The sequence below is a fragment of the Protopterus annectens genome, chromosome 10.part0, assembly GCF_019279795.1.
Source record: "Protopterus annectens isolate FY-2018-M chromosome 10.part0, PAN1.0, whole genome shotgun sequence".
NCBI lineage: Eukaryota > Metazoa > Chordata > Ceratodontiformes > Protopteridae > Protopterus > Protopterus annectens.
The window spans coordinates 995,373,510-995,393,784 of NC_056744.1; the positions used below are offsets into that span (position 1 = coordinate 995,373,510).

The 20,275-nt window shown below is 40.3% G+C and overlaps 1 protein-coding gene across 1 annotated transcript in view; it reads right to left on the reverse strand.

Moving 5' to 3' along the window:
• The window catches only part of LOC122813440 (AP-1 complex subunit mu-2-like), a 1,149,616-nt gene that overhangs the window by 438,411 nt on the left and 690,930 nt on the right, over positions 1-20,275 (reverse strand). The window contains exon 7 of the mRNA XM_044085755.1: positions 8,302-8,444. Within this exon, the coding sequence (XP_043941690.1) occupies positions 8,302-8,444 (143 nt within the window). The remainder of the gene's footprint in view (positions 1-8,301; positions 8,445-20,275) is intronic.

Sequence of the window (20,275 nt, forward strand, 5' to 3'; positions counted from 1 at the left end):
CATTCAACTTTTTTCTTCATACTGATAATACTACTGCTAAGGCATTGTCTCATCTTATACTGTGCTACTGCATCTCCCAAGTTATTTTACCTGCAGCAGATTCATCCATAGCCAGCAATGTTCAGCAATGTACTAGTCTTCCAAATACCCAGACTGGTGAAATGGTCTTTTAAGGCTTGCATGCTTACATCTCATTCTGATAAACACCTTTCACTCCATGTTCTGCTCACAGTGGCAGCATACTTAACTCATCCTTGAATCAAACTCAGCGTAAGTCCCACTCATCTATCCTTCCATGGTACAAAGGAGCCATTTGTTCTTATCACACATACACCCTATTTCTTTCTAAAAACGCCTAGTACTCACCATGGTATTTATGTTTCCTGTGCAAGGGGTCTATGATTTGAATACAGCCCAAAGTTAATTTTTATCTGCCATTGGCCAGATGTATTTTCTTTGAATGTGGGTTTCAATGAATGTGAGTTTCAAGGGTAAAGAAGTTTTAATGCTAAGTCTATTTTCACTGTGAGACTGCATTGCTTTGTTTAGCAGATGTCGATTAGTGTTTGTGCTGTAAAATGTAAAATAAAGCTTTTAAATGAAATCCAAATCATCGTAGAAGTAAAGTAGTATGTACATTGCAATGTTTATGGTAAATGGGGCAAAATAGCCAAGTAATACGACATTGGAATAGCTTCAGGGGGAGGACCCATTTGACCATGATTTTGTGAGGGGGGAAGGGTGGCAAACTCAGACAGCCCCGGCTGAGCTATATCTCTCGACTGTCCAGATTTCTGCAGAATGAATAGTTTCATAGTTTCATAGTTTAGTACTAGACTATCTGCCCTGGGGCATTTATAAGCCTAGCCATAGTGATGTGGCTTTCGCCACCCCATGTAATGGTACAAAAGTGTACAGAATAGATTTAGAATACTGTGCCTCTGTCTAGTAGTGACACAGTGAAGACCCCCTTACATAATAGAATTAGTTTACTGTGCCTCTGTCTAGTAGTGACACAGAGATGACCCCCGGGGTAAACCTACGATCTCCCATCCACTCGTCAAGATTTCTCTTGAAGACAGTCAGTGAGAGGCTCTGCCTAACATGAACTGGGATTCTGTTCCAGAGTATGGGAAGCCTCTGAGTTATGAATCTGTCCCTCCAGCATGTCCTATTCATATTTGTGCTGAGGTTTAAATCTTTAACTCTCGTGGTTCTGATGGATTTGGATTTTTTGAGGTGGAGCATGTCCATCAATTCCTGATTGGACATGGCCTTGTACATCAGGCACAGATCACCTCTGAGTAGGCGGTATGCTACTGAATAGAGCTGGAGTTTCTTTAGTCTGGCAGCATATGACATATGTTGGAGACCCTTGATCCTCTTGGTGAGGTACTTTTGGGGTCTCTCCAGCTGTTGCAAGTGCCGGGTGAGGTACATACCAAATGGGGCATTGTACTCAATCATGGGCCTGATAAGGGAGGAGTATAGGGGTACAATGACCTCCTTTGATCTGGATGTGAATCCCTTCATGATAAGGTGGGCAAGGTAGAAAGTCTTTCTAACCACTCTGGCAACGTGGGTGTCAAATGAGAGGTCACTATCGACTTGGGTCCCCAGGTCTCTGATTACTTTTCCGTACTCAGTGGGTTACTGTCTATGTGATAATTTGTGGGTACTTTGTTTTTCCCAAAGGGAATGACTATACATTTTTTGGCATTTAGTTTAAGGCCATGACTCCGGCACCAGTTGTCCGTTTCAGTGAGGCCTTTCTGTAGGATGTATGTGTCAGCTGGTGTATCGACTATGGTGCCTAGTTTGCAGTCATCTGCGAACTTTGTCAGCCACAACCCTCCCATGTTTGCTTTCACATCTGAGAAATAAATGCCGAACAAGAGGGGTCCCAGGACAGAGCCCTGTGGGACACCACTTGTGACTGGCTCTGAGTCTGACATGGCTCCAGCAATTTTGACTTTATGGGTTCTATCCTTTAGCCAGTTTGCAACCCATCTTGTGACATATGGATTTACATTTAAGCTGTTGAGCTTGTCTATGTTGCCTGAGTGGGGTATTGTGTCGAAAGCTTTAGCCAAGTCCAGGTAGGCTGTATGGACTGCTTTGCCCTCGTCAATGGCTCTAGTGACTGTTTCGAAAAAGTCAACCAGGTTCAAAAGGCAGGATCTGCCCTTTACAAAGCCAAACTGGGTGGGATCAAATGTCTGTAGGTCCCCAATGTCTCTGTTTATGAGTTCCATAATGATTCTTTCCATAGCTTTGCAGACCAGGCTGGTTAAGCTTATGGGGAGGTAGTTACCAGGGTCTGTAGAGGTGCCTCCTTTGTGGAGTGGGACCACTGTTGCTGTACGCCAGTGTTCAGGTACATATCCTGTAGTAAGGCTAAGGTTAAATAGCATTTTTATGTGCAGGTTTAGCTCCTCTTGGAGTTCATGTAGCACACAACCCGGGATACCATCAGGTCCCATTGATGCTGTGTTTTTAGCTTTGCTGAGGGCGGTTCTCACCTGGACATCTGACATGACAGGGAGGTTACATTCAGCTGGGATAAGTATTTCTTCTTTTGGGGGTGAGGGAGGGGAGAAATTTGCACTGAACCTGTCTGCCAGAATGTTGGCAATATCTGTGGGTTCAGTGTATTTTTGTCATTGTGAACTAACTCTGAGCATATCTGAGGGTTTTTGCCCAGGTTTCTAACATAGCAGAAGAAGGCCTTGTGGTTATCTTCAGTGTCCATAGCGATTTTTCTCTCAAAGTTGGCCTTGGATGTTTTTATGAGAGAATGTAGCTTTCTACTAGTGCTGATCAGAGATGCCTTCTCTTTATGGGATTTTGCTCTGTCGTGCAGTAGCTTCCTTCTTTTGTTATACAATTTGTTTATGGCTGGGGTCCACCAGACAGGACGCCTGCCCTTGGTGGAGAGGGTCTTGGTTTTATTTGGGACTGCATGATCCATGCATTCTTGGAGATGTCCGTAGAAAGCATTTGTGAAGGATTCAGCATTGTGGGATGTGGTTTCCACTGGCCCAGTGGGCTTAAAAGATACCATCTCAGTCTTAAGAAGTGTAAAGTCGGCTTTTGAGAAGTTTTTCACTGTAGTCTTTTGTGTTGGGGGTGGAGGTGGGATATGTATATCCAGGGTGATTAGTTTGTGGTCAGATCTCACTAGTGAGAGGTATACTTCGTGTGGAGCACTTTGTCCCCATGTTTGTGATGATCAGGTCTAGTATATTATCTCCCCTTGTGGGAGAGGTGACTAGCTGTTCCACTGCATTTGAATTTATGAATTCCAGGAACCTTTGGGCTAGGGTGTTAGGGCAAGAATAATGCACCCAGTCTATGTTAGGGTAGTTGAAGTCTCCCAATATGATGGTGTTTGGTGAGACATTCATATCCTCCAATGTCTTCAGGAAGGCTGAATGGGGTTCCTGAGATTGGGAGGGTGGTCTATAACATGCTACCAGTTGTATAGCAGTTTTGCCTATGGTTAGTTGCACCTGGATGGTCTCTGATGCTTCATGTGTTGCCACTAACCTGGAGGTGTGGGTGTCCTTGATGAATATGGACACTCCTCCCTTTTGGTTTGGCCCGAGTTTTGGGGCGAAAAGCATGATACGAGGTATAGCCTGGTAGTGCTGGGGTGCTCTCAGCAGCCTTGAACCAGGTTTCAGTTACTGCACAGACATCGATGTTCTCCATACTGAGGAGTGCTTCGAGAGCCTGCATCTTGAGATTTAGACTTCTGGCATTGAACAGCATTACCCTTAATTTTTTTCCATTTTTGTTTTCTAAGGAGGTGGGTTTGTCTTTTGAGCCTTGCCTAAAAAAGGCACTATGGGGGTGGCAAGAGCCTTAGCCAATATCCGGAAGCCCAGTGGTGACAGATGCAAGCCATCCCTTGCGAAGCAGTGTGGCTTGTCCAGCATATCATCCCAAGCAGACAGACATTGGATCCCCCTAGAATGACACCAGTAATTGAGCCAATTATTAAAACTGATCATCTTGTCTTTGTATTGTGGCATCATTCTTGGTGAGGGCAAGATGCTGCTCAGGGTCAGGGTCATACCAGCCTGGGCTACATAATCAGAGAGCTCCTCTATGTCTCTTTTCATGTAGTTCAGGGAGGTATGTCTCAGGTCATTCACGCCGGCATGGACAATGATGGAGTCATATTTGTACTTGCTTTGGAGTGACCTGAGTGCGTGTGTTATGTGGCGGATCCTAGCTCCCGATAGGCAGCTCACCGTTACCCTCTCCTTGTTCAGCCTGGTAAGCGGACGTCAGTGTGTCTGACTATAGAGTCACCTATTACTAGTGTATCAGGCATGGTGTTTGGCCTTAAGGGCTGTGATTGTTTGACACACTGATTTATTGAAGTATGTGTTGCATGTGTTATGTTTTGAGGTGGTGGATTTTTGGGTGTCTGCTTTGGGAGCCTCTGTTGTTTTGGTAAGTTTTTTGTTAGAGCCTCCGAGTATGTCTTTGTGTTATTATGTGTTTGGTTTGCAGTTGTGGTAGGTCTATGTGGGACTGGGTTTGCTGTGTGTGTGGTTACTTTCTCCTCCTGTCTGGTCTTGTCATTCCTGAGTTGAGAGAGTTCAGCCTCCAGTTTGGCTATATAGTTGCATCTCTCACATGTACTTGTGTTTGTTGGGAGGAGGAGAGGGTTGTCTGTGTACATGAGACAATTGTAGCATTGTCTCAAGATTCCCAGATTAACCAGCTGAACCAGAGAGGATGCTAGTAATCTACCACTCGACATGCTAGAATATTATAAGGGAGTGCTGTGCCTTTAAGGGAAGTGGGTACTCACAGGGGTGGTAGGTGGATGTAGTGCTTACTTTAGTTTGAGAGTGCTTACTTAGAAGAGAGGTTTTGAGAACAAGTGCTAGGCTTATAATAAAGCGAGTAGACTGATTATTATAAGAGTAGAGCTTTCTTAAGGGAAAATTTGAAGAGCAGACTTGGCGGAGCCAGAAAAAGTTTAACCTTGTTTAACCGGCGCTGCGCTATGCGCACAATCGCACAAACGCGGATTTTAAACAGGGAACTTCAAAAGAGCTAGAAATGGTCCAAAACAACCAATTACTACAAGCTCATGTGCTGAGGTCACTCCTTCCGGGGCAGATAGGCTGATCAAGGCTCCCCACTCCCAATGGTGAGCAAAGAAACTTCCCTCTATCCAAGTAAAGCAATGGACAACACAGGAACTACACCACAGCCCAGAATACAGCAAAGCCTGTATACTGGTCTAAACTAGTCGAAGAGAGGCGGGAAAACAAGGATTTTTTTTTTTTGTGTTTTTTGTTTTTGAGGTAGAAAGCACACAGAAATGCAGTAAACAGTAATAAATCAGTTACACAGGCTAGCACACTTTAGTGGGCAGCCTCAACAGTTAAATTTAACAAACAAACAAACAAATTTTCGACCAATTTTCGACCAAATGTAACTTTAAGTGCAAATAATATATAATGCAACAAACAGCTAAAAAAACAGTTTAAGCTTGTTCAAAGTAAGCAAGAGAAGGTATTTTAGGTAAAAAACAGCAAAAAATACTTAAATCAGGAAAGTAGCTTTTCTCAGTTCTCTGCTGCTAGGACCACTCTGCAGGACCACGAGGAGCTGTTTCTGAGTAGTATAGCCAGAAAAAACGCTCAGAGGCAGATTTTAAACAGGGAACTTCAAAAGATCTTTGCTTCTTATTTTTGGTTTGTTCCTCATGCAATTTGTGTTTTTTTGGCAAATCATTTAGCAATAAAATCAATAAATTTAATGACAGACATTTAGTTTCAGACTATATAACATTCAGAAAAATGCATGCTAAAGCAAGACCTGCTATTCTGTCAACTGTCTAAGTTTATACAAGAGCAATTTTTAGTACTGTTTGTATGTTCCCCCAACATTGTTGGCCTTGTCCAGATTTCCTGTGTTAAGAGGTTGAGAGGTACACGCAAATAAATCACTTTATAGAATAGGTATATCCAAATCTCTCAACTGTCTCAGATTTTGGCTCAGAATGTTACTCTCCCCCAATAATCCTTCCACAGAATGGCAAATTTGGAAGAAAACAAGGAGGGTTTACAATTAATAAATGATTGTAATGATCAGAGTTTCTTTTAATTTCAGAAATGCATGTAGATTCTCTTATTTTGTTAACTGCTCAAGTTAACAGTACTAATATAATTTCAGAAATGCATGTAGATTCTCTTATTTTGTCAGCTGCTCAAGTTAACAGTACTAATATTAAAAAGTGTCCCTTCTTTGACAGGTTCCCAGATGCATTTTGTGGATATTTTATATTTTGCATCACATTTTGGACAGTTTTTCATAAAATTGTGTTTTTCTGGCAAGTTGGTGACAAATTATTAAAGACTGAAGTTAGAAAATAGTGACAGACATTTGAGTTTCAAATTTCATACCCTTCAAAAAATTCATACTAATGCAAGACCTACTATTTGATTATTTTTCTAAATTTATAAGAGCAATATTTAAAAGTTGTCCTTATTTTTGGGCCTTTGTTCCACTTCTCTTTGTCCAGATTTCTTGCTCTGAGGTTGAGAGAGGTATGACAAATGTGTCAGGCTATCAGTGTCAGCCAGAAACATTTCAAATTGTGACATATTTGTTGCATCCCACTCCCCCATGTAGTGACTCTGGATGTGTCCAAGCAAGGCAAGGAGCAGTTATGCACTGTGAGTGTGCAGAGTATCCCACCATCCAAGGTAGACACAAGTACTACAGTGACTTTTCATCTGTCCTTGATTTTGCAGAATGTTCTGGTTTTCTGTCATATTTTTATACTATTGATTTATGCTTCTTATTATTCAGAAAATGCATGTTGTTGCAGTGCCTGTTGCTCTGTGTTTAAGTAGCAATGCTTTAATGATCATCAGGTAAGCTTGTCTGAGATTGTAAGATACAAGTAAGCTTTAAAGGACAGGATTACAGTACTTTCAGAAGCTCATTACATTTGTTGGAGACTTGCAGTCATCTTTGCAGGCTTTACCCGTAAACTAAACAGTATGCCAATCTGTCATGTGTGGTCCATAACCTGTGCTGTAATGCTTTAAGCAATGTATCCTGAGCTTGTTTCTTGTTTGCTGCATATTTTTTACTTTGATCATGTTTTCCCCATGAAAGAAGTTGATAGTTGTTGTCAGGCAGCACAACTTTTTTGGATAAGAAACATTTTGACAAGTGGAGTTATCACAGAGATTGCTACTTTCAGCATGTTACTTGGTACTTTTATAAAGCTGAATATAAATTATAATTAGAACTGGAGTACAAGGAGAAGTGGTTTGAGTTGAATGCTGCTTGCTTTTTATACTTGATTTTAACTGACATTCCAGTAATGTAATTAAAAAACAACTGATTTTGTCATGCCTCACAATGTTTTTGTTTCCATCTAGATATTAAGTAAGCTATCATGTAGCCAATGCATTGAAATATATTTTTTCTTCTCCACTTCATTTTATCTTGATTGGACTCTAATAATGATGGTTTGGCACCCTAGGCAGCATATTGAAAGTACCAGTTTTTGTGTTTTTGAGCACAGCTCCACCCATTTAGTTGGCCACATCCCTTCCCATTGGCCCCCACCCATTCACCTGTCTCCTGCAGCCCCCCTTTGATTTGAAGTCACCAGCCACCACTGATAGGTGCTTGTCTTCAGTGACACACTATCTGAAAGTCAACAAACTGTGTGATGAATACCCCATGGCTGATTTCCTCTCAGTACGGAAGGTTAGGAACCTTACTGTCATGAAGGGATTGCATATAATCAAGTCAGCATGTTACCTCACTTTGATGCTGTGCCAGTACCTAACTCAAAACCCACTCCATGACTGTAAGCTGCGATACCTACCCAGGGTTGACAAATCATACAACATACCCATTCTCAGACCAAATGAAGGGAGTATATAAGCAACCAGGTGTGGTGGGGGTGGTAGAAAGTGCCAGACAAGGTTTGCAGTATTGGTGAAAACAAGGAGTATACTTCAAAAAGATGTAGGAAAAGGGAGCTGCCGCTACTCCTTCACTCCTTTTGCATTTTACAGTTCAATACATAAATGCATTTGGGAAGCTAGTAGTTGCATTTTTTTCTTGTGTTAGTTTAATACATCTTTTTCAAAATATTGTCTCTACATTTCGTGTAATTGAGAATGCAACATTACAACACTGCTGTTGTACAGCTCTTATTTTACAGTGCATTCTCAGTAACTGAGGAAATCCTGTGATAAAACAAAAAAGAAAAAAACTCAGCATCTTAGTGGGGCTTGTACTCACATGTGTGTAAAGGCGATATGACATCAACTCAAACTCTCCATCTGGTGGAATGAAGGAAATTGTCCGATCATTTTCAAATCGGGACAGCCGGACACACTGATGGAACTTTACATCTTCCAACTCAACTGTCTTACTCTTGTCTCCTGAAAGAGACACAAAAAACAGACATTAGATAAGAATGCAATAAAACTTTGTAACAGCAAGTGGGAGTCTGCTGAGATCAGTAAAAAATGTAGGTGCTTTAGTAATATCTAGGCTACCATACAAGGTATTAAGCAGCCCTAAGCCTGTTCATCTATATTGTTATGTAACTGCTCTACAAAAGAATCAATCCTTCTTGGCTGTTTTACAGGATAATGGTGGTGGTGGTGGCGGTGTATCATATAATTTCACACAAATTCTGTAATACAATGATGTTGTATCTAACAGATATCTGCAGCTCCAGGACACTGTACCAGCCAGAATACAATTAAGCTGGTGTCAACTGCACAATACAAACACACACACACACAACCGCACAAAAGGGTGCTTTATCATATGTAAACAATGATATTTCAGGGGGTAAGCACTAGAGTAAAATAATGGTTTATGGATGTAAATTCAATACACAACACAAAATAACTGGATGCAAAAACTGAACCAGTGGAAAACAAGAATTTAGTAAATACACCTGTAACAGCACAGTCAAGAACAATAATGATTTACACAGGGCCTGTGCTACAAGTGGATGAATCCCTTATTATGCCACAGAATCAGTGTTCAACTAGTGGCACTGGTGTTGGGAAGACCAGTGGAAGAGAATGAGAGTGAGCAGCTGACACTGGCTTGCCTATTGTGAGGAGAGAGAGGCTGCTGAGGCTTGGTGCAATAGCAGCATTAAGAGCCTGGTGAGCTCCACTATGCAGATGGTACACCGCTTGGTCAGGAGGCTGCACATACACTTCCCAAAGGCAGCGACTCTGGAAACAGCCAGGATACTGCCGCATGGTGGCGAGTGTTTGGGCATACTTCCCTGCAACAATATGACACGGCACCACTCTCCTTGATCTCCTCACTGGCTCTGGATGAGGTCAAATTGAGCCTGGGGGAGGCTAAGGTGCTTTTTTGTAGACCCAGTGAATGAGGGGAGAAGTTGGTAGAAGCTGATGGTCAACTGTGGGGAGGGGACAAAAGAAGACACAGCCCAACACTATAGGCAAAGGGTCTATTAGATGTTGTAAGGTCAGTTATTCCCATTATTCATACCCCAGAAACAATTCTGCATTTAATACATGGACAATGCCCTCATAAACAAGGTCTGTTTTGATATTACTCCTATGCAACTTTACAGATGTTTTTTGGCAATAAACAGTCCCGCCACCAGGAAAGGTCTTTAGAGGGTAAAATCCCATCATTCCATGTAGATGTTTCCAATCTGCCAATCCTAGTGGCCTTCATGTAGTCTGACTGCCACACCTCATTTAGAGATGTTTTATCTTCCATCCAGACATTAAAGTAATTTGTGAAGGTAATAAATGTGCTTTGTTACCATTAAGGAGCATCCTCTACATACATGACAGCCACTGTTGGATCATAGGAAGTTATTAGGCTAATGACCATAGGGCCCTTACAAGCAGAGCCAAGTTCTACCCTTATTTCCACGATCAGCACCTACTGCCCCTGTCCAAGAGGGACACAGGTAGAAACCCTGGGGGTAAATTTATGGTTACCCATCCAATCGTCCAGACTGCGTTTGAAGAGGGTCAATGAGGTGCTCTGCTGACATGAAGTGAGAGCCTGTTCCAAAGGTGTGGTAATGTCTGGGAGACAAATCTGTCCCTCAAGCAGATTCTATTAAGGTCACATACCAGGCTAAGGTCTTTAGAGTGAGTAACCCGTGTACCACTGGACTTATGGAGATGCAGCATTTCCAATAAAACAGGGTCAGATATAGCCTTGTATGCAAAGCAGAGATCGCCACTGAGTAGTCTGTATGAAACAGAACAAACAGTGATTTCAGATGATCCACATAGGACAGATGCTGAAGACTGAAATTTTCCTTGTGAGGAACCTCTGTGGTCTATCCAATTGCTGCATGTGCTTGGAAAGGTACATAACAAAAGGGGTATTGTAGTAAATTATTGGCCTGATGAGTGAAGAATACAGGGAGGTTATAACTTCTTTTTTTCTGGAGACAATGCCCTTACTTATGAGATGAGCATTACAGAATGCCCTTCTTACCAATGTGGAGACATCGTGGTCAAAGATGATGTTGCTGTCAACCCGTGTGCCCAGGTCTCTCACCACTGTGTGTGTACTTAAGGTGCTGTTATTGATGTGGTAGTTAGCAGGAACACCACCCTTACCGAAAGGGATAATATAATTTTTTGCATTGAGTTTAAGGCCATGTCTTTGGCACCAATCATTTGTTTGTGTAAGACCCCCTTGTAGGATGCTGACATCATTTGGAGATTCTATGACCACTCCTAGTTTGCAGTCATCAGCAAACATTGTCAGCCACAGACCTTTAGTTTTTACTTGTACCCCAGGTAAATAGATTCCAAACAGTGGAGGTCCCAGGACTGATCCCTGTGGAACACCACTGGTTACAGGTCTGCTGATGGGAGGTGGATTCCCCTATATTGACTATATGGGTTTTATCAGTGAGCCAGTTAGTGACCCATCTAAAGACAGAAAGGTCGATACCTAGCTGGGTGAGTTTGTCAATGATGCCCGAGCAGGGGATACTGTCAAATGCATTGGCTAAGTCTAGGTAGGTTGTGCGCACAGATCTCCCCTCATCCAGGGTCTTGGCGACTGTCTCTAAGAAGTCCACCAGGTTTAACAGGCTTGATCCCCCTTTGACAAATCCAAATTGAGTAGGGTCAAGTATTTGGAGATTACATATATATCTTTATTGATAAGGTCCAGATGAGTCGCTCCATGGCCTTGCAGATAAGGCTAGTCAAGCTACTAGGGCTATAGTTCCCAGGGTCAGTGGAAGCACCACCTTTGTGCAAGGGAATAACAGTGGCCATTTTGCATTCAGCTTGGATGAAGCTGGTGCTTACATATGATTGAAAAGAGTACTCAATGGTGTTGCTAATTCTTGTTAGAGCCCATGTAGGATGCAACCTGGGATATTATTAGTTCCCATAGATGTTCTGTTCCTGGCCCAAGACAGGGCATTAATGACCTGTTCTTTAGAGATGCAAGGTATGAGACAGGTGGCAGGGATGTCGTGGGGTATGTGTGGTGGGAACACAGGAGTGAAGTTTTCACAGAACCTATCAGCCAACAATTTAGCTATGTCCACAGGCTCAGTATACATGGTGGTATTAACTACCAGTTCGGTACAAATCTGAGCCTTTCCTTTTAGGTTACAGGTGTAACTAAAGAATGCTTTATGGTTGTCTTTAGTTGAGGAAGATAATTTGGATCCATAGCTTATTTTTGAGGACTTCATAAGAAGTCTTATCTGCTTGTTTAAGCTGATGAGGGAGTGTTTCCAGTTTAGGGCTTGCTCCCTCTTACTCATAGATAGCAATTTCTTCCTCTTATTGCAAAGCCTGCTAATGGCAGGTGTCCACCAGGCAGGTTTCCTCTTCCTTGAGGAGCTTGTTTTGGTCCTATCAGGTACGGCCAAGTCAATGCAGTTATACAAGCATTTGTATAAAGCACTGGTGTAGAACTCAGCACAACTGCCAGTTCAGTTTCAGGGGGAGGTGCAGAGAAGCTATTTATACCACCCTGTAAGAGGTTCTAATCTACTTTGGAGAAGTTTTTTTAGTTTAGTTGCTGCTGGGGGGGGGGGGGGTCAGGTGTGAAAGTTACGTCAAATGAGACTGACTTTATGGTCAGACCTCACCAGGGAAGACCTCACAGTGGGGGTGTTACAGTGGTCCCCCATATTGGTAAGCACCAGATCCAGGATGTTGACACCCCTTGTGGGGGTGTAAACCAGTTGGTGCAGGGCAATGGATTTAACAAAATCTAGGAAGCTTTGGGCTAGTGAGTTTGAGCACGAGTAATTTACCCAGTCAATGGATGGGTAGTTAAAATCACCCAAAACCATGGTGTTCGGATGTATCTTGATAGACTCAAGTACATCCAAACAGGCAGAGTGGGTGTCCTGATTCATGGAGAGGGGTCCTGTAGCTGGCAATGACTTGAATAGGTGTCCTACCAACAGTTAACTGCACCTGAGTTATCTCCAGGGAATCATATTGTTTAACCAATCTGGAGGTGTATTTATAGTTAATGAATATTGATGCACCACCTCCTTTAGTTTTCATGCCTTCGGTTAGAGATCTGAACATGTGGAAGGAGGTATAACCCAGTATGGCTGGGATGCTCTCCACTGCCTTGATCCAGGCCTCCGTGACTGCAGAAATGTCTGCATCATCCAAGGTAAGGGTTTCATGTTAAGACTCCCAGCTTTTAGCAGAATAACCTTGTGGTTGTTATTAGATGGTGTTTTTACTTTGGGAATTTTGTCCTTGAGACACTGCCTAAAAAAGGCACTATGGGGGTGGCAAGAGCCTTAGCCAGTAACCAAAATCCCAGGGTTGACAGATGAAGACCATCTCTGGCAAAGCATCGAGGTCTGTCGATCATGTCATCCCAGGCTGACAGAAACTGGATCCCCTTACAATGACACCAGAAGCTAAGCCAATTATTGAAGTCAATCATTTTCTGTTTGTACTGAGGCATCATCCTAAGTGAAAGTAAAATGCTGCTTAAGGCTAGGGACATACCTGCCTGAGACACATAGTCCGAGAGCTCGGTCATGTCTCTCTATATATAGTCCAAAGAAGTACATCTGAAGTCGTTCACACCAACATGGACCATAGCAGAGTCATAACAGTACCTGCTATTGACAGACTTGAGTGTGTGTGTGATCTGGCGGATCCTGGCACCTGAGAGACAGCTGACCATGAACTTCTCCTTATCCAACCTGGTGAGAGGGACATCTGTGTGTCTCACAATGGAATCATCTATGACTAATATATTTGGCTTTGAGGTTTGCCTTAAGGGTCTGACAGGTGCGACACCAGTATGTGAGCTATTATGTGTACTGTGTTCTGCAGAGAAAGTACTATGTGAAGTGTATAAATACAAAAGCCAGAAGAAGTAGCTGAATTGAACCCACTCAAAGTATTGCAGGCTGCAAATCACCACACAGTTGTAGAATGCAGAATCCACTTTATTAACTTCAGACAAAAAATCCAAGGATGAGCACTTTCATCCAGAAAGATCTAGACTTCATCAGACAATTTACCTCACATAGTTACTTCCTTCTTATACAGTCCAAACAGGAAGTTCCACCCAGTTATAAACTAATCAATTATGTCATTAAAAGCACAATATTTACAATCACTGAATTTAAAAAGCAGACAAACTATACAAACTGAAAAAGTTCATGGAACACACCACCCTAAAAACACACTATATATAAACACTGCTTCATAAAAATGACAATTTACAATAAATATTTAAATATGTTGAATGTGTTAAAACAATAAACATGTGTGATTAAATACTAAAAACTAGATATAGTAGAAAATGTTAAGAGAAATAAATAAACTTAACATAAATACTGAACATGTGATATTAAAATGTTAAAATGCATAATGGAGAAACATATACATATATAAACACACACACATTTTATCTTTCTAGTTCCTTTAGTTTTAAAATTGGGCTAATTGAAATATGCTCATTCTGGCCTGGCCAGTTCCCGGCATTGAAACGTAATTGCCAGTATAATTCTCTTTCCTCAAGTAATAGTGACCATGCACCACCCCTCATGTTGGTACTGATATTGTCTATAATAAAAAATTGGAACTTATGGTCCTTATACTCCAAAACATGTTTGCTAAGAGAATTTGTTTCTTTTTTATTCCTTATGTCATATCGGTGTTCGAATATGCGATTTTTTAACTTTCTATCAGTCTTGCCTATGTAAAAGCAAGGACAGGTGGTACACATGGCACAGTAAATCACTTTCTCCGAATTACAGTTGTATTTCTGATTGATTCTGATTTCAATATTATTAATGTCAAAAATATTGCCTTTAATGTAACTGCAATAGTTACATCTGCCATATTTGTTCATAGAGCCTGACCTGTGGTTTGGGTAAGAGTTACTACTCTCAAATATGTTTTTCATATTCTTGCCTTTCCCATATACTATAATAGGTTGCGGTCCTATTAGTGGTCTGATGTTCTTGTCATGTCTCAAAATAGACCAGTTTTTTGTTAAGAAGTTTCTTACTATGTAACTATCTTGAGTGAATACAGTGATGAAAGAAGTCTTATAATCATTCTTACTTGCAACATTTTCAGTTTCTTGATTACTGGTGAAAGGCCCACTGTCAGTCATACTACAAGAAAGTAAAGGTACATAAAACCCACGCTGTCTCTTGGTAACCACCTCAATCATTATATCACTAATGGACTTACAAGGATAGCCTCTTTTTTGAAACATATTTTTCAAGTTGTCACATTCATCTAAAAATTCATTAATACCAGATACCATACGGGCTGCACGCACAAACTGCCCCTTAACTGTTGCTTTCCTTTGTTTGACTGGGTGTGTGCTAGAAAAATGCAGTAGTGAGTTTGAATACATGCTTTTCCTAAAGATTTTTGAAACAAACCTCTTATTTTCATAATCCTTTTCCAGAAAGATGTCTAAAAAGTAAATTTTGTCAAGGTCTCTGGTATAGGTGAACTTCAGAAATTCTGTGGTGGTTCCAATATAGTTTATAAAATCTTCAATAGCATCAACAGGTCCATCCCACAGAACAAACATATAATCCAAAAACCTGGTGTAAAATTTGATGTGCTCAAAATAACACAAAGAAAAAAGAAATTTCTTCTCCCATTGCCTAACTACAATATTTGCATATAAAACACCACATGCAGACCCCATAGCCACCCCTTCTTGTTGTAAGTAAATTTCTTTGTTAAACAAAATGAAATTGTTTTTAAGGACAATTTCCATCAGTTGTGAAAAGACCAAGGTCAGGAAGTGTGAGATATCTTTTTCATATAAGAAATCTGTAAACCACTCCAAACCAATTGTGTGAGGTATGACTGAATAAAGGTCTTTAATATCAATAGTAATAAAAACAAAAGTGTCCTTGAAAGGTATCTCATCCATAGCTTGTAAGAAGCTCCATGAATCCTTGCAGATATGTGTCTCACTCAATATGTATTCTTTTAAATTATTGTCCAGATATCTTGCATGGGGGTGGGTAATGGACCCCTTGGAGTCTACTATGGGTCGCATGGGTGGTTGGCTAAGATTTTTATGCAATTTTGGCAGCCCAAACATGACTGATATTTTAGGGCAGGGAACAGAGAGAAAATTAAGCACATCAATAGAAATTTAACCCTCTATAAATAAATCTTGGAGTTCATTCCTTATATGCTGGTAAGAAGTGTTCAGTTCATTAATGGATGACCTTAAATATGCTTTTCCTTCTAGAATACAAAACATTTTCTTGTTATAATCCTCATAAGTCCATCAAGACAACACCTCCACCTTTATCAGGTTTCATAATTCTAACATTTTGTGAAAAGATTTTTATTTCATCCATTACCTTTCTCTCATTCATGTCAGAGTTCCTACTAGAAAGCTTAGAGTTACATATATCTAACTCACACATATTCTCAAAAAGTTGGACAATGGGATGAAGTGGGGGGCTGTATGTACTAGAGATGGCTAAAGGGTTGACAAAGGAACCAGGTGCAGAGTTTTTAAAAAGAATGTTCAAGTTCAGCTTATGTGTATACATTCTTAAATCCATAAGAGTATTAGAAACATTTAGGGGTTGTGGGGGTACAAAGGTGAATCCTTTGGCAAATAACAGCAATACTGGAAATATTGTACACATTAAAGTCACCTAAAGTGGTGACTGATGGCTAAAGGGTTGACAAAGGAACCAGGTGCAGAGTTTTTAAAAAGAATGTTCAAGTTCAGCTTACGTGTATACATTCTTAAATCCATAAGAGTATTAGAAACATTTAGGGGTTGTGGGGGTACAAAGGTGAATCCTTTGGCAAATAACAGCAATACTGGAAAAATTGTACACATTAAAGTCACCTAAAGTGTTGGTAACTATGTGGCAGGGTGGGAGTAAATGGTCCATATCATCACCTAAATTGTTTGGTGGTGAATGCAACAAGTTAATTAAAGTCATATTTACATCCTGTTGTTCCAGGACTGGTACCTCTTCCCCCCTCTGTTCACCATCCCTCCCCTGTTCCAATGGTTGTTCCTGTTCATCGGGGCCATATCCCAATTGTTGTTCCCCTGGGAAGCGCTCATCCTTGGATTTTTTGTCTGAAGTTAATAAAGTGGATTCTGCATTCTACAACTTTGTGGTGATTTGCAGCCTGCAATACTTTGAGTGGGTTCAGTTCAGCGACTTCTTCTGGCTTTTGTGTTTATCTGCTTCAGTTTGTGCTTTGTGACTTTTTTGACTATGTGAAGTGTGCTTGTGTTTGGGAGGTCTCTGATGTTTTATGTTTCTGGTGAGGGCCTCCGCATATGTAGGTATGTGTGACGTAGGTTTGGGTGGAGTAGGAGGTGAGGTGTGCATGCCGACAACCCGTTCATTGTCATATGTACTAACTGGTGTATGAGAAAGCATGGATTCAAGGTTCTTAATACAGTTGCATCTCTCACGTGTTGAGTTTGTGTGAACTAGGAGTACAGGGCTATCAGTGAACATAAGGCAGTTGCTACTGTGCCTCAGGATGCCCCTGTTGATCAAGCTGGCTGAGGAAACTGTGGGGAATAGTCTGTCCATAGTGCTAGGTGCACCTTTATCTCCTTTTACTGACCTATATCTACAGGACATAACCAGCTATAAATATTTCATTTTTTTTTTTTTTTAATTATTACCCAACTGAAGGTCTGCATAACTGAAGGTCTGCATTCCAGGTAACAAATTTGATGCTAGAGAGATAGAATTTTAAAGACTGGATTCAATAACATAAATACCTTGCCCACTTATATTTGTTCTGCAGCAGCCCTACAAAATAATGCAAAGAACTTCTGTTAACACAGCTACCTTAAAGAGAACAGTGCGGTGTAGTATTTCATCATACTGTTCAGAGAAGCAGCAACTGTCATGTGACCTTACAAACATAAATGCATGTATGCACACACACATTTAATTTTATCTACTTTTCTCTGTATCGTAATTTTTCTTCTTTGTTACAGTGAAACAAGTCAGTCTAGATCAGACACAGTTAAAAAAAAAAAAGGGGGGGGATACTGACATCAAATTTTGCTACACATTAGAAGGTAACTAAATTATATTTCACTACTAAATTTTAGCTATGTGAGAGACAGAACATTGAAAATTGTTTCCTTTTAACACAAAGTGTACTTCACATACTACATTCGAACCCCAAACCATTAATTTTTGGACCCAGTTCTCCCAAGGTCTTCAAAACATTTCATTATACAGTTAGGGGAAAACAAAAGGAGAGAGAAGAATCAGTTTTTCAGTTACAATACTCAAACACATCTTGGATAAACATATGTAATTTCCAATATTTGTAACTACTACTCATCAGCAATATTCCACATGTTTTGGAGGGTTTACTATCAACATATCGACCATATTTACTATGCAGATCAGATCTGTGAAACGGTTATATCCTAAAATTGCACATAAAATCCAATTAAAATTATAAATGTACACAAACTTGAAAATGAAGGTGTATTCGTATTTAAGACCACGACGAAATAAACACGATAATGTCATAAGTTGGAAGTTGCGTATGCGTACGTTTGTTACCTGTGTTTTGGCTCAATAGCTGGTTAGTAGCAACAGAAATATGTTTTGCTGATTGAAACAGACTGCAGCAAATGTTTGAAGAGATTTACAAAGTAAGTGTACAATATGATGCTTATCTGCAGTATGTTATAATGTCTGGGTTGTATTAGTTAGTCTCAACAGGAATATTATTTGTTGGTATTGCTGTGTAGGATGAGTCGTACCGATCCAAATGAAACTATGCCTGGTAAAACTGGTACATATCAAACAATACTAACACAAAAAGCAAAGAAAATGTTGTGTATGGATGGCTATCAGTATTACATGGAGAAGGGTAGTGACACACGAATGTATTGGTGTTGTACTAGGAAAATAAAAGATAGCTGTAAGGGGAGCTGTGTTACTGAATCAATAGCGGGAGAGAAGTTAATTAAATCTACTGGTCATTTCCATGCTTCTGACAGTGTTAAATGTGAAGGGTGTAAGGTACGATCTGCAGTTAAGAGGAAGGCAGAAAGCACGTTAGAGGATCCTTGTAAAATCGTCTCTGAAATGTTGGTTTGTACATCCACTGATATTGTAAACTGCTTATCCAATGCAAACGCCTTAAAGCAAACAGTACGTAGGATTAGAAGAAAGTGTACTAGTGTGCATATGAAAGATTTTAAATCATTAAGTGACTTAACCTCTGATATGTTATCTATCAAAACAGGTACTTTCATCAAACATCGCAATGCTATAACCACTAGTTGTCCTAATGCCATTATACTAACAACTGCACCGAATTTGCAACTGTTATGTGTGTTGGAATGTATAATAGTACATGGAACATTTGCTATAAGTGCATCTGAATACAAGCAGATATACAGTATACACTGCCTTGTATTAGGTGGCAATACTGGCAAGGTTAGTCCCGCTGTGTACGGTATATTAACATCCAAAACAGAGTGCAGGTACAACCACTTTTGGTCATCTGTACTACACCTTTGCGACCAATTAACATTAACATTGAGACTGCATATGGTGTAAACAGTATAAATAGGAACTTGAGGCCACATCAAAGGGATGTTGGTTTCACTTATGTCAAATTATATGGCGGCAAATACAAAAATTAAAACTTGCAAGTCAGTCTGGAAATGATGTAGGCTTTTCCATGCTATGCAAGCAAATACCTGCACTGGCATTTTTACTTCCTGATGTTCTGTCTACATTTCATGAAGTTGAAAGAGATATGTTAGAGTATGGGAAACCACTGTGTGAGTTTTTTCAACAAAACTATCTGACAGGTAGACCTCACCAATATAGGATTTGTCATACACCCTCTGAAAAAAATTCTCCACTGTTTGATATGTTGTTTTAGAACCAGTTTGACACAGCTACCCCATAAGTCAAAACTCTGTGGAGGAGTGGTACCGACGTCTTAGAAGCTTACTGGGGAAAAATAAAGTTTGTATCCAACAGATGTATATGTGATTCAGCTAGAACAAAATCATACAGAGGATTTAAAATGTAGCGCTATTAGTTGTCACCTTCATCACCTAAGAGACGACAGTTGCTTGACAGGTAAGCTGTTTTTTCACCTTTGTTGTCTAAATGTGAACAATTTACTGCAAGGGGATTTGTTCAACTGGTTGCATAGCATTGTTCATTTTGAGTAACCTAGTACGGATCTTCCAGCTTATCTAAGTTTTTCAGAGGTGACTTACGAGAAATACATTTTCCCTACGTTTGCGATTTGCAATAGCAGCAATGCATGTATTACATCTTCAACTAAGGATTGCATTACTCTGACTTTTTTCTCTTGGATGGATACACAGCAGAATGCCAATTCTCACATATGGGCACATTGGGAGGTTAGTGTTCTGCACAATTGCATAATAAAAAAAAAACAAGACAGGTCCGTAACTTGGATGCACAATCGGTGGTACATATTTGGATGTTTCCTTTACATTCAACATTAATATTGAATCAGTTGAATTTGATATCATACAAAATTCTGGTAATTTGACATTTCAACTTTTGATGTATTAACTCAGCATTACAAATGGAAATACAATGAGTTTTCGACCTTAAGATAGTAAACTGTTTTGGAGATATTCACCTGTTAAGGTTTTGACCCGTCTCATTACAAGCTATGAGAATGTTTAAAAAATGCCCATCAATTCAGAAGTGTCCAAAACTAAATAATGTAACAAT